This window comes from Colius striatus, unplaced genomic scaffold (assembly GCF_028858725.1).
Source record: "Colius striatus isolate bColStr4 unplaced genomic scaffold, bColStr4.1.hap1 scaffold_38, whole genome shotgun sequence".
NCBI classification, from domain to species: Eukaryota; Metazoa; Chordata; class Aves; order Coliiformes; family Coliidae; genus Colius; species Colius striatus.
Window position 1 is genome coordinate 1,984,719 of NW_026908522.1, and position 13,705 is coordinate 1,998,423.

Consider the following 13,705-nt stretch of genomic DNA (forward strand, 5'->3'; position numbering starts at 1 on the left):
CAGGGGCTGAGCGTGTGCGCAGGAGCCGAGCAGGGGGCCAGCCCGCGCCGGTGCTGTGGCGCCGCCCCTTCTCCTGCGCGGAGGGGCCCTGTCGCCGGGGGGCCGGGCCGGGGCGGCCGTGCGGGCTTCGGGCAGAGGCGCGGGCGCTGTGGCGGCGAGGGGCCGAGGCGACGGGGCGGGCAGCGGCGGGCCCGAGCTCGGCTCCGCTCGGCTCGTGTGCGGCCCCGCCGGGCCCTGGTTCCGCCGATGGCGGCCGGGCCGGGGCCGTGGCTGCTGGGCTCGGGCTTGGCCTTGGGGCCGGCAGGTGAGAGGCGGCGGGCGGGGAGGGCGGCGAGCCCGGGGCGGGGGCAGCGGCAGCGGGAGGGAGGGGGACAGGGAGGGGGAGAACAGGGAGAGGGACGGGTGGAGAGAGAAGGAGAAGCCGGGAGAGGGCGAGGGAAAGTGAGAAGGAGAGAGGGAAGAGCAGGGTGAGGGAGGGTTCGGGTGCGGGGCTTGCCCCGCTGTTGCGGCTGTGTCCGGGCCGGGCGGGGGGCGCTGGGGCGGCGGGTGCCCGTCCTCGGGCCGTGGGCGCGCCGTGCCCGATGCCCGCGCTCTCCGTCCGTCCGTCCGTCCGCAGGCGTGTGGGCGCAGCTGAGGCTGGTGGAGGCCGGCGGAGGGCAGCGAGCGCCCGGGGACTCCGTGCTCCTCTTCTGCCGCGGACACGGCTTCGACTTCGGGACATACGCAATAAGATGGTACCGTCAGGCACCCGGAGGCAGGCTGGAGTGGGTGTCCTTTATCTCCCCTAGTTCATCACTGATTCAACGTGCACCGGCAGTGAATGGTCGAGCCTCTGTGTCCCGGGACAATTCCCGGTTTAGGACAGCTCTGTCTCTAAGTGCCCTGAGCCCACAGGACTCTGCCCGCTACTTCTGTGCTGTTCGCACACACAGGGACGGGAAATGTAAATGAGTTTTAGCAGAAACCTCCTGGCACTGCCCCAACTCTGGGCCTCAAAACTGGGGACTGTTCCCACACTTTTTCAGTGCTGCTCCCCGGAGAGTTGTGTAGTTACAGCATCAGTTTTCCAGTGTTGATTCTGAAAGGGTCATTTCAGTTGGTTTTGTCCCTTTCTGTCCTGACCCTTCTGATTGCCATCTCCCCATGTCTCAGGCTGATCCTTACCCCTGTCACACTCCATAACCTTTTTGCCTTTGTAAACAGTTTTTGCTGTTAGCTTTGGTTCCCACCCAGCCATGGCCCAGCTGGTGGGGTCTGTAAATAGCCTTGCTGTGGTTTTGGGCATGGCTCAGGCTCACTCAGTGTAGCCCACAACTTAGCTGCCTGAGGACTGGGTAGAGAAAATGAGGGAAATACAGTGTCATTTGGAAGCTTTGGAGCAGAATAGGGAATTTGTGCTTTTTTTTCCCAGATCTGAGACTGTAACAGGAGCAAGGGACAGCTTGAGAGCTGTGGGGCCATCTTCAGAATCCCAGCAGCAACGGCGTGCAGTGCTGCTCCAGAGAAAACTTGGGGTGGACCTACAGCACATCTCTTTTTGCCCAGAGAGGTTTTGCTGCCAGGTGAGTTGTGGTAGTTTAGACCAGTGTCCACCAAGTCATTAAATCACTCCCCCTCCTAAATGGGACAGGAAAGAGAGAGAAATAGAACAAACCACTTGTGAGTTAAGGACAGAGAGGTCACTCAGCAGTGAGCGTCACAGGCAAAACAGACTCAACTTGGGGAGAAAAAGGTTTGATTATTACAAAAGAGGAGCAAGGAGATGAGAAATAAAACCGTCTGAAAACCCCCTCCCCCCACCCCTCCTCTGGCCAGGACTCCCCTTCCTTCCCCCCAGCAGCGCAGACCATGGGGCTTGTGGTCAGTTCATCGCAGATGGACTTTGCCGCTGCTGCTGCTCAGGGAGAGGCCTCCTCACGCTTCCCACTGCTGCACTGTGGGGTCCCTCCCACGGGAGACAGTCCCTCACCAACTGCTGCAGCGTGGCTCCTTCCCACGGGCTGCAGCTCCTCACCGACTGCTCCAGCCTGGGGCCTGCCATGGGGGCAGCTCCTCACACCCTGCCCCAGCGGGGGTCACCCACCGCCACAACAGTCCCACGGGGACACACTGCTCCAGCCCGGGGCCCTCCCAGGCTCACAAGCGCTGACACAAACCTGCTCTGCACGGGCACCTCCCCACAGGCTCCCAGCTGCTGCCAGGAGCTCGCTCCAGGATGAGCTTCCAGCACAGTCACAGCCTCCTGCAGGCATCCACCCGCTGCGGCCTGGGCTCCTCCACGGGCTGCCAGTGGGTCTCTGCTCCCTGAGGACCTCATGGACTGCAGGGGCACAGCTGCCTCACCATGGTCCTCACCACATATCACAGAGGAGTCTTTCTTCCAGTGCCTAAGCACCCTCCTTCCCCTCCTTCTCCACTGACCTTGGGGTCTGCCCAGATGTTTTCACATTCTCCCTCCCTGTGGCTGCTGCAGTTTTGCAACTGACCAACAACCTCCCTTCTCAAATCTGTTCTTCACAGAGGCGTTACCTCCATCACTGGTTCTGCTGGCCACACTATTTCTGACCCAAGCCTGGAATCTATTGGCATTTTTGGGCACCTGGGCACACCGCTGGCTCATGTTCAGCTGCTGCCAATTAACACTCATGTCTTTTCCCTCTGAGCAGCTTTCCAGCCTCTCTGTCCCAGCCTGTAGCACTGCCTGGGGTGAGTACAGTGACCAAAGCTGAGGCAGGGAAGATGTGGGCAGAGCTGATCTGCGGGCAGAGAGGCAAGAGCGAGCAGCTCTGGCCACGTGTGCTGCCGTGTGTGTGCTGATGTTCCCCATCACAGGTAAGTGAAAGGGTTGATGTTTCCTGGGAACTGAGCTTGCCCCTGTGCTCTGCAGGGCTCTGTGGAGCTGTGCTGGCTGCTGCAGCCTGACCTGCCCCTGGCTCCCTTCCTGCCATCCCTGCAGGGCACAGCAGTGTTGGACATCTGACCAGCCTCTGCAGAGGTGGGATGGGGATGCACCAACCTGCTGCTCACTCATCTTGTGGGCTGGTGGTGTAACTGGGGCTGGAAACTGCTCATGGGGCACTGCAGCCCATCTTAAAAAAAACAGGTTTCAGGAGGGCAGTGTAGTTGTTCCCTACTTGCCTGTGAGAGGTCCTTGTCCTTGCTGTGCTCATTCAGAGCCATTCCAGGGGCAGGAGAGTGGATTCCTCACCATCCCAGCTTGGGAAAGAAAGGGCTTTGTCCTTCAGATGCACTTACTGTTTTGAATGGGAAAATCAGAAAAAGCTCCTGTCTGACACAGAAGAGGGGAAGGTGTTGCCTCCTTCCTGGTGCCAGCTCTATTTCTCTGCTAAACTTTTTCTGCTGAGTTCACAGAGAACCATTTAGTTCTCCTACCAGTCCAGTGTCTGATGCTACACCAGCATCACTCCAGTCTTTGCTCCTTGGAGTGATCACAGTTTGTTGCTCCTCACTGAAGCAGAGAGACACTGGCCAGGTGGCCTCTGAGCAAGATGAAGGAACTGATTGTGTGGGAGGCTGATGGAGTCATCAGCAAACAGCATCTTGGGGAAAGAGACACCATGGTTTCTGGTGCCCCATGGAAACAGGGTGTCACTTCACGACCCTGTTTCTGCAGCAGCAGAGGGCTGAAAAGGGCACAGTGCTTGCAACACAGGCAGGGCCAGAGCAGACCTGGAAAGAGGGGGGTTAAATCCATCATGGATGGTTGTTGCTGGCCTCAAGGCAAGGCACTTGCTACACCTCTCTGAGCTGACTTTCCTGGCAAGGGGCATAGAGGTACTGCAACAACTTGTGGGAGGCTGTGATGGCAAGTGTGTTTCTGTGGCCACCCAAAGGGAAAAGGCTGTTCAATTGCATCTGAGAGCCCAGTGACAAACTGGGTGTGTTCTCACTGCTCTGGGAAGACTTGGCAGCAGGCAAAGGCTGTGAGAGAGGCACCTGGATGTACCCAGGTCTGTTACAGGAGGCATTTAGAGCTTGTTCTCTTTCTTCTGCCAACATTTCAAGAGACTGAAAGTATCACATCAGACATCTCAACATTTTCCTGGGAGGAATGGGGGAATAAGGAGGAGAAAACACTTAAACACAATAAAGAGTAATGACAACAGTAATGCAAATAAACACGGAGTAATCCAGTGGGGAACCACTGTATCAGTGGGGAGTCACTGATTTGTGAATAGGATGAAGTAATGCTGTTTCGTTTTGTGTCTTAGAACTGGGTGTGAAGATGCAGAGACTGCTCCATGATCCAATTAAAAAGCCAGCTTTGGTCAGTCATAACTAGATATTTCCCCCTTCAAGCTCAGCCAAGGGCTTAGGTAAATAAATAATAGCCCACAGAATAGCCAACACTGTGGTCAAATAATCTAGCTCACAAGAGCAAAGAAACTGAGAAACAAAAAAAGGTGCTGGAGTAATTGGGAAAATCCTTCCAAAACCCTTATAAAAATAACTCAAGAGATAGTAAAAATCAGATACCTGAGTGCATAAGCAGCTTTAGCACATCAAGGCAGATTCCATCAAACCACTGTCAGCTAATCCAAAGGAATGTTTTAACAATTCATAAATGTGATGTTTGTTATTTCCCATGAAAACAGGTTTTGAGACCATAAATACTGGAGAGTCCAGAAAGAGTTAGGAAATTTAGAATGAAAGTAGTTAGAAATTGGTAAGATTGGGGCAACTGGTCCACAGATGTTCTTGAAAGTTTCTTCATTTGCTGCATCGTCAAGATGAAACATTCTTGAACTTGGAGGAGTTAATCTCTGAAAATCAAGCAGCTCCAGGGCCCTCTTCTTTCCCAGGCCATAACCTATGGGATTTTTCTAAGCAGGAGAGCCCAGATTCTGCTCTCCTGAAGTCCAGGGCTCCAGTCCTGCTTTTCTGCATTGTCTTCTCCTCTCTGGATCCTGAGCTCAAACAGTGCACAATAAGTCTGTGTTTATGAACAATCATTTTGCCTGCTTCCTTGTCTCAAACCAGCATAAAGACTTTCTAAGGCACTAAATGACCCTCAGACACCAACTTTTAGAGCCCAGATAAGAGCTCAGATAAACTCCTGAGAACTGAAACCAGGTTCAAGGTGAAGCAGATTGTCATAAATGCTTTGAGATAGCACTAAAAGTGCTGGATTTTCATGTGTCTTCACTGTTTACTGATATCACATTTCTTTATGTGGTGTATTGCATCAGAAACCACTCAAGAAGTCACATGACTAGAATCCAAATTCTGAGTAGTAAAGAAGCAGGAAGTGACAGTTTTTTGCAATGAAATCTATCACTGTGGTGGCTGGGTCACCACAATGATATAAACAGCATAGGGTCCTGTACAAAAACCTAGAGGAGGAAAAAGGCAACATATTTTGGGGAAAAAAGAAGCTGAGTGACTGAAATGATTAAGGAGGCAAATGCAACATTCTTTTAATATTTCTATTAATCCTGGGAATAGAGCTCAAAGGGTCTCTAAAAGGTGGACGAAAGGTAGAAGCTGGAAATTCTGTCCTCACTTTGAAATCATTGAACTATTTCATTATTGTTTTTCCCTTTCCAGTTTTGGAAGAAAATGTGGATCTGGAAATCCTCATGGGATTGCACATGTGGATGATTAGGACAAATATCTGGCTTTTCAACCCCTGTTCTTACAACATTTTTGAATACCACAAGGAAAGAGTGATTGACTGCAGTAAGTATCAGCAGTGTGAGGACAGATAAGCTTATTTTTGGAAGTGGGACGACTCTCACAGTTGAGCCAAGTAAGTGTCATTATGTTATTTGTAAAATGTTGTTAATGTGGAGGAGGACGAAGGAATCTAAGAGTTTGGGTTCATTGTAAGAACTTTCTGCTGCAATAATCACTCTGTCCAGGGTTTCCAGGTGAATCCTCAGCTTGAGCCTGCTAAGGAAGGCTGCCTCTATATATTGCTATTGCTCCATCATCCCCAAGCACTGGGTGTGCATTACTTCATAGAATCACAGAATGGTGGGGTTGGAAGGGACCTTTAGAGATCATCCAGTCCAAAACCCCTGCAGAAGCAGGAACCACCTAGATCAGGTCACACAGGAACATGTCCAGTCTCCAAGGAAGGATCCTCCACACCCTCCCTGGGCAGCCTGGGCCAGGGCTCCCTCACCTCACAGGAAAAGAGATTTTTCTTATATTTAAGTGGAACTGTTTGTGTTTCAGCTTCATCCCATCACCCCTTGTCCTGTTGCTACTTACTATAGAAAAAAGGGATGTCCTAACCTCCTGATACCCACCATTGAGATGTTTGTAACTATTGAGATCCACCCTCAGTCTCCTCTGCTCCAGACTAAACAGCCCCAGGTCCCGCAGCCTTTTCTCGTATGAAAGATGCTCCAGTCCCCTGATCATCTTGGTGGCCCTGCACTGGCCTCTCTCCAGCACTTCCCTGTCCCTCTTGAACTGAGGAGCCCAGAACTGGACACAGGACTCCAGATGAGGCCTCACCAGGGCAGAGTAGACAGGGAGAAGAACCTCCCTTGACCTGCTGCCCACACTCTTCTTGATGCATCCCAAGGTGCCATTGGCCTTCTTGGCCACGAGGGCACATTGCTGGCTCACATTACTTAACGTGTTAACTGGATAGCAATTTGGCCCAAATTTCCTGTGAAGTGTCTTACCCTCCAGTGGATTTTCACTGAATCATTTTGAGCAGGAATGAACAACTTAGTCATGAGTTGACAGTGGAGAGATGTTTTCAGATGGATCTTTAGCTCTCTGGTATAAGAAGTTAGTTTTTGACACTACAGATTCTTAAGGGTTGGAAAGGACCTCGATAGATCATCCAGTCCAACTCCCCTGCCAGAGCAGGACCACCTAGAGTAGAAGCACAGGAACTCATCCAGGTGGGTTTTGAATGTTCCCAGACTCTACAACCCACCTAGGCAGCCTGTTCCAGTGCTCCCTCACCCTCACAGTGAAGAAATTATTCCTTCTGTTTCTTTGGAACCTCTTATGTTCAAGCTTATACCCATTGCCCCTTGTCCTGTCATTGGACATTACTGAGAAGAGCCTGACTCCATCTTCCTGACACCCAGCCTTTATGGATTTGTAAAGATTAATGAGGTCACCCCTCAGGCTCCTCTGAAGAGGAGATGAATGGAGCATGGCAGTTATTTTGTTATTTCTCTTCATGTTTAGCTTTAACATAAGGGACACTAACACCACATTCATAGTTTCACCAGGTAAATAATTCCACTGGCATGGAAACAGAGGAGAAAGGAGCTTAAATATCCTTGGGCTTAAATTTTCACAGCTGCCTCATGTCTAAGACTGCTTAGAATGAAAGAAAATTGGCTGTGAAGTTGCCTAGGCTCTGAAAATGCAAATGTGATGAGCAGGGATTATAACAAGCCTTAGTTCTTCCCAGCTCTATTTGGAATTTTATGATGTAAAGAATAGGTGGATGTCACCCCAAGGTTTTTTGTGGAAGTATGAATAATGGGACAGGAGGTGAATTTGTTAAGTAGATCTTCGTTATCCTGAACGTCCAGGTGCATACCTTAAGACTTGTTACGATGCTTTTAGAGGTCTGCATGTCCTTAAAGTGCTGCAAAAATGTCCCATGTAATGTTACGTATCTAAAACATCCTGCTCTCCTTCCAGAAAGCCTTGGGACTCCCTTAGGTGCTGCCTAATATCTGTCCAGGTCTGTTGGGTGTCTTGCATGGGAATAAATGTCTGCTTTGGAACAATTTAAGTCCATTTCAAATTCCAAAGGGCTAAAGGAATACAAAGTTATCATTCTGGAGAAAGATTTGTTCCTCCCAACCAGCAAATCCTCAGTTGCAAGTGTAGGGCCAGACAAAACTGCCAGATTCCATTATTTTAACATCACTCTACGTTGATTGGAAGATGATATTTGCTTGTTTGTATGTTGAAAGAAGCAAAATATGCCACAGAGAATAGTAGAATGTGGCAAGAAGGAAACAAAAGACAGGGAGAGGGAAGACTGAGCAGTGGTGTTGCCATTTCAGACATTCACAGAAATGCTGGTATGATGCTCTTGTTTCTCACATCAAGAGTCCTGTATGTACATAAATCCCTCCCAAAAGCAAGCAGTTGTAGGGATTTGTGTATGTGTTTTCAGATAATGCAAAATAATGGGGCTCAGTTGATGCTTTTGGAAATAATTCTCTTTATCAACCACAATTGCACTGTGTACATTTGCTCCTGCTGAAAGTCTTACCCAGTGCATCATGCCAGAGAAGCAGCTTGCTAGTATATTGACTGTTTAAAAATGCTGGAGATGAGAAAAAATGAAAAGCCTCTTCTCAGATAACAAAGAAACCACAGGACTAGCAGACTCTGGCAGAACCATGTTACAGCACCTGGAAAGGAAATGCATGTGGGAGGAATAGCAAAATGAGCCTTTTTTGATTGACATGTTTAAACTATTAGAGCTGCGCTTGTTTTTGGGAACAGCACTCAACTGACTGTGGAGCCAAGTAGATGTCCTTTATGTACTAACCTTGTCTGAGTTGTAACTCAGACTCCCTAATGCCTTAAAGTAGCTACTTAGACTGTAGGCTTTCTATCTATTACATTCTCATATGCAGTTAGATGATTTAAGTATTAAAGTCATGCTTTGACAGTTTAAAGGGAAATAAAGTTTCTGTGCAGGCTGACATTTAAGTCCTTAAGAATTTCTATTATGTCAGAATCAGAAACACAGCACTGAGACGAGAGAAGGATGATATACAAAAGCATTGAACGGAACCTTATGAACATTTCTGTACTAGTTTAATCATAGAATCACAGAATCACAGAGGGTGGGGGTTAGAAGGGACCTTTAGAGATCATCCAGTCCAACCCTCCTGTTGAAGCAGGTTCACCTAGATCAGGTCACATAGGAACATGTCCAGGTGAGTCTTGAAGAGCTCTAAGGAAGGAGCCTCCACACCCTCCCTGGGCAGCCTGGGCCAGGGCTCCCTCCCCTCACAGGAAAATAGATTTTTCTTATACTCAAGTGGAAGTTTTTGTGTTCCAGCTTCATCCCATCACCCCTTGTCCTGTTGCTACTTACTATAGAAAAAAGGGACGTCCCAACCTCCTGACACTAAATTATTCAGAGTTGGGGTTAAACTGAATAGGTCAGCTGAATTCAGTGAATGTTTGATTCCTGTTTGGTATCTGCTGTAGGTGAAGCTATGTCAGAGTACTACTTGGCTTTCACCTCAGTTGTTCAGTATTGGGGTACCGGTGGCAAAGAGAGTAAAATCAGAGCCCCTTGATCAAACCTTAAAAAAGTCCTGTATTGAGAAAAATGTTACACCTGGAAGATCTTTTGACCACCCTGCAAGGCAGATGCCATGCAAAATTCAAAGCCTAATGCACCTCTTTTTAGCAAAGAGATCCATCAGCATGCTCCTGACAAGCTGGACATGTAAATCTTTTCTTGTCTGTCTAACCAGCCTTCATAAGCTGAGCTCTGTCTGGCAAGGAAGCACGCTGGATGATTCCCTGCAGTTTCTTGATTTTATCAAAATTCATGTTGCTAATCTTGTCCTGACATTTGTATGTGGAACCAGCCTGGTTTCTCCATCTATGATCTGAGGGCAAAGATATTTTATTTTTCAAGAAATCACAATGATTTGTTGGCTACTGAATCATTTTGAGACCACTGTTTCCTGAAAAGACATCTCTTTCAAGTTTAAGCAATCATGTTTCATTACTTGTATGTCATAAGAAATTCCTTGAGAAGGCTGCTGCTGTGTAGTTGAAATTAAGGCTTCTGCAGTTGTGAAACCTTTATCATTCGTGTGTGTTGCTTGGAATTGGGAACTGAACTCTAAAATGCCTTCGAAACTGAAAAAGAAAAGAATATAAAAGTTTCAGAGTAACTCTTTGGAAAGATGAGAGAGCAGGGATTTCAAATCCTCTGAAAGCTTATCAGCATCTTTTAAGCTCTTTCAAAGCTCCAATGCTCGGGCACATTTGTCATGCCTTGAAGTTTGTTGGTTTCTTAACACTAAAACATTACCTCTGAAGGTTATTGCACTAATTTAAGGAAGCTTGTAAGAAGATTTGTCCATGGACATCAGAAGTTCATTGGCCTCGGGTTGTTCTTCCCTTCAAATCAGTTTATTATACCAATTCTGCATTATACTTCTAACTGCCCCTGGAGCTGTGGAACAAACAATATGTCACAGCAGATGGATGAGAAAGGTCACACTTTTCAGAACAAGCAAAAGAATTTTTGTTGAACCAAGTACCAGTATTACTCTTTTTCATTGTCTCCTGATGTGTCGGAATAGCTCACAGCACGTGCAATGTCTAGTGAGGAAAACTTTCCCCACAGCTGAAAGTTCTTGACCTTGTCAGGAACTCCTGGAGAAGTGGAGATCCACAATTCACAGACTTCTGATTGCTTCTCTCCTACTTCCCCATCTTAGAGACAAAAGTCGTTCTTGCATCTGAGCATTTGTTCTAGAAAAGATCAACCTTGTCCCCCAGTCCAGCAGCAGCACTTCATTTCTGCAACGTCATTCATTGGGGTAACTTTGCACAATAGTGAAGCAACAAACTGACATCTCTTTGTCCTGTTACTCTTGCTGTGGTTAAACCTTTTAGCCACATCAGGAGAAGATTTGGGGGAGGGGAGGGAGAGTTAAGGAAAACCAGTTATTCTCCTGTGTCTCTGGAATATGCAAGACAGTCCTTGATGAAAGTGTTATTTTTAGGAATTAAATTGTTGAGAAAGTGGTATAATTTGACTCTTGGAAGGGAATAAATAAATGTTCTCTTCTGGTTTGCAAGTCCTTTACTTATAAATAAAGAATGAGCTTTGGAAAAAAGGAGGCTTAGAATCCTGTGAACTGAAAGCTCCCATAAAAACCCCTACTCTCTGCCTTTGATCTGATCTTTTAGAAGCAGCAGTAAGAAATAATGAGGAAGAAAAGGCAGTTAGTCATTGATAAAGCCAGGAATTAGTCACAGCTGGAGTATATATGAACTTTAAGTGACAGCACCTCAGACAAGTTGGCAATCAAACCAAACCATGCCCAAACAATGCTTTATTTTTTTTACAGACAACATAAGGAGTTCTGACCCACAAGTCATTGTGATGAAGTCAAGAAACTGGAAGAAGATGGCAACACCGAGAAAGTAGCTTGTTTGGCAAGGAAGTTCTATACAAAGAATGTCATCTTGGAGGTGTCCTCTAATGAAGCCATATATGAGCAAAATACCCCCGTTTTGACATCAGAAGGGTTGTACGATACCATTAAGGTGGTCAGTGCAACAAAAGGCACAGAGGTGGCTTGCACAGCCAAACACGATGGCAAAGAAGCATTGCTAGGTACAGTTTTGTGGTACAGCTGCAGCTTATTTCTGGAGGCAGCATCTTCTGATGCTTGCTGTTTCTCCTGCTAGTGAGTGCTGTGCTGGGTAACCAGCAGAAATGGGGAAGACATCTGGTACATGAGCAAGTGGAGATGACAGATGTTTAAAAGCATAAACAATCTGAACTGTTTAACAACTTGGAGTTACTTTTTTTGGGAGAAAAGTAAGGCACAGTCTTTTTTAAAAATGCACATTTAGTTATGACTAAATAGTTTCCCCCTGGAAGCAAACATCTTGGCACAGCCTGAAATAGCCTTTGTAAGCACAGCAAAAAGTTACAGTGGTGGGATTTTGTTTCTTTTTCTTGAAAAAGGGGATTGATTTTTTTACTCATTCAAACACTAAACCCAAAGCAATTCAATAATTCTTCTGTTTTCTGCAAATGCATGGAGAAATCTCCTCCTCTTCATTAACCTTAGAATTAGTGAGTGGTCAGCGGAGCCTCAGGCTGTACTGCCCAGTGTTCCTATGGGAAGGGTCATGTGAACATTGTGTTTAATCCTTTTAAAAATGTGACTATCATTTGTAACATTTTTTTATTATCATGCTACAGAAAAGGAGGCTGAAGAATCAGTAACAGGGAACATTTGCAACACCACAGACATCTCTATGCAAGGTTAGTTACCTAATAGATTGTGAAGATACATGACAATGTTGGTGGTAAATGCATGCAAATCTATTTTCTCAGGGGTAGGGGAATCAAAATACAGCTGCTTTAAAAGGCAGCTGGTTTAGCAGCAGACAAGCATCATAAAGCAAAACCCAGTGTAGACAGACATCCTCCTCCCATGTTGTTGTCATGTATCTCTGTCATCTTCCCCTGAATCGATAACCTTTGGGTTTGGTTTTTTTCCCACTTTCTGACAGTGTCACAATATCCAAATCTAGACCATGATCTCTCTCATCTTTTCTCTATCACTGAACAGATGCTGAAGGGGAGAAAACAAACATGCTCTCTGTGACTGTGTTGGGCTTGAGAGTCCTGCTGGCAAAAAGTATTGCCTTCAATGCACTCATGAGCATCAAGCTGTTTCTTTTCTGAGGTAAGGAAGCACATAGCTTGATCTATAGAAAAACTGGAAGCTCATGCCAGGAATGACCCCTTGTCTTTTTGTAGTTCTCTGTCATTACACCTGTTCACCTGCTCCTGCTCCCTTTAAATAACTCTTGTAGGTTTCTGGGAAAAAGCACAATGCTTATCTAAACCTCATCCCCAACAACAACCAAAAAAATCCACCTGAAAATCGTCCCATTGTCACTCCCAAACCACCAAGAAAACAGCCCCTTTCATATCCAAAGCTCAGTTCTTGCTGTCTGGTACCCAGATTTTCTTTGCAGCAAACTTTCTTTGCCAGAACAACTCAGGTATTACCAGAAATGCCTGAGAGAGATCTCACTGACTGTTTCAAGTGGTAGAGCACAAAGCCTGGAGAAAAATGAACACAAATAAGGGGTTAAAAGCAAGGCTCTGAAAACACTGACATGTGAAGTAGTGGGAGGAGAGAGAGGAGAGGGGAGGCTTTTTAAATTAAAGTATACAAAGAGGCACAAAAGATAGTCCAGGTTAAGCTTTGTGAGTGTCTACCTGTCTTGATCTCACAGCTGTCAGACAATGGCATGTAGCCCCGGTTGCATTAAAGGGCCGATGTGGAAACAAGGCAGCAGCACTGTGAAGAGCAGCTGGAGAGCTTGTCCCAGCAGCACAACGGGTCAAACGGCCAACGTCAAATCTACTGACAACAACCACGCAGAAGACAACAGAGCACCCTCCCCTTCAGACCTTCCGTACTGCCGAGTCCTGCCTGGCCAGTGGATTTCATTTCAAGACTTGTAGCTGCTTTTGCTGTTTCTTTTTCTCTGTGAACTGAGGAGACTGTATTTTTTCTTAACCCCCTGCTAAGTAGAAGTTGATCACGCCACTGTTCTCACTTCTAGACAGCAGCATCCAACCTGCTTCTGACTCGCGGAAACAGACTCTGTCGCTCCAAGAGTGATAAGGAAGGATGTTTATTCGGCACGGTGGGGGCAGGGGGTGTATAAACTTGCCCACCCGACTGGGCAACTTGCTTGACTTATATTTGTTACAAAGTCACAAAATCATATGGTGACATTATCCACCTAGACAAACACACAACCTGTCCCCGATTTGGCATGTAAATTAGGTCTTTTCTTCCTTTCCTTTGCGTGGTGTCTCCCGGTGATGGTCTTTGGGGCCTCGGGAGATGAAGGCTGATAAGTCCTGAGGCTTTCTCACCCCTGATCTTTGGGCAACTTGAGATATCACTTGGCCCCTTGCAGAACTGGTTTCTGCCCTCAAGGAAGT

The 13,705-nt window shown here is 47.1% G+C and overlaps 1 protein-coding gene across 1 annotated transcript; it reads left to right on the forward strand.

The window, feature by feature from the left end:
* Window positions 1-246: 246 nt before the first annotated feature.
* On the forward strand, window positions 247-13,271 carry LOC133629327 (immunoglobulin gamma-1 heavy chain-like). The gene is given in 9 exon segments (XM_062019973.1): window positions 247-304; window positions 617-922; window positions 1,244-1,256; window positions 5,712-5,770; window positions 11,070-11,108; window positions 11,111-11,338; window positions 11,936-11,998; window positions 12,309-12,425; window positions 12,985-13,271. Coding segments are annotated over 8 exon segments (882 nt in total). The 3' UTR covers window position 12,425; window positions 12,985-13,271.
* Window positions 13,272-13,705: the final 434 nt, after the last annotated feature.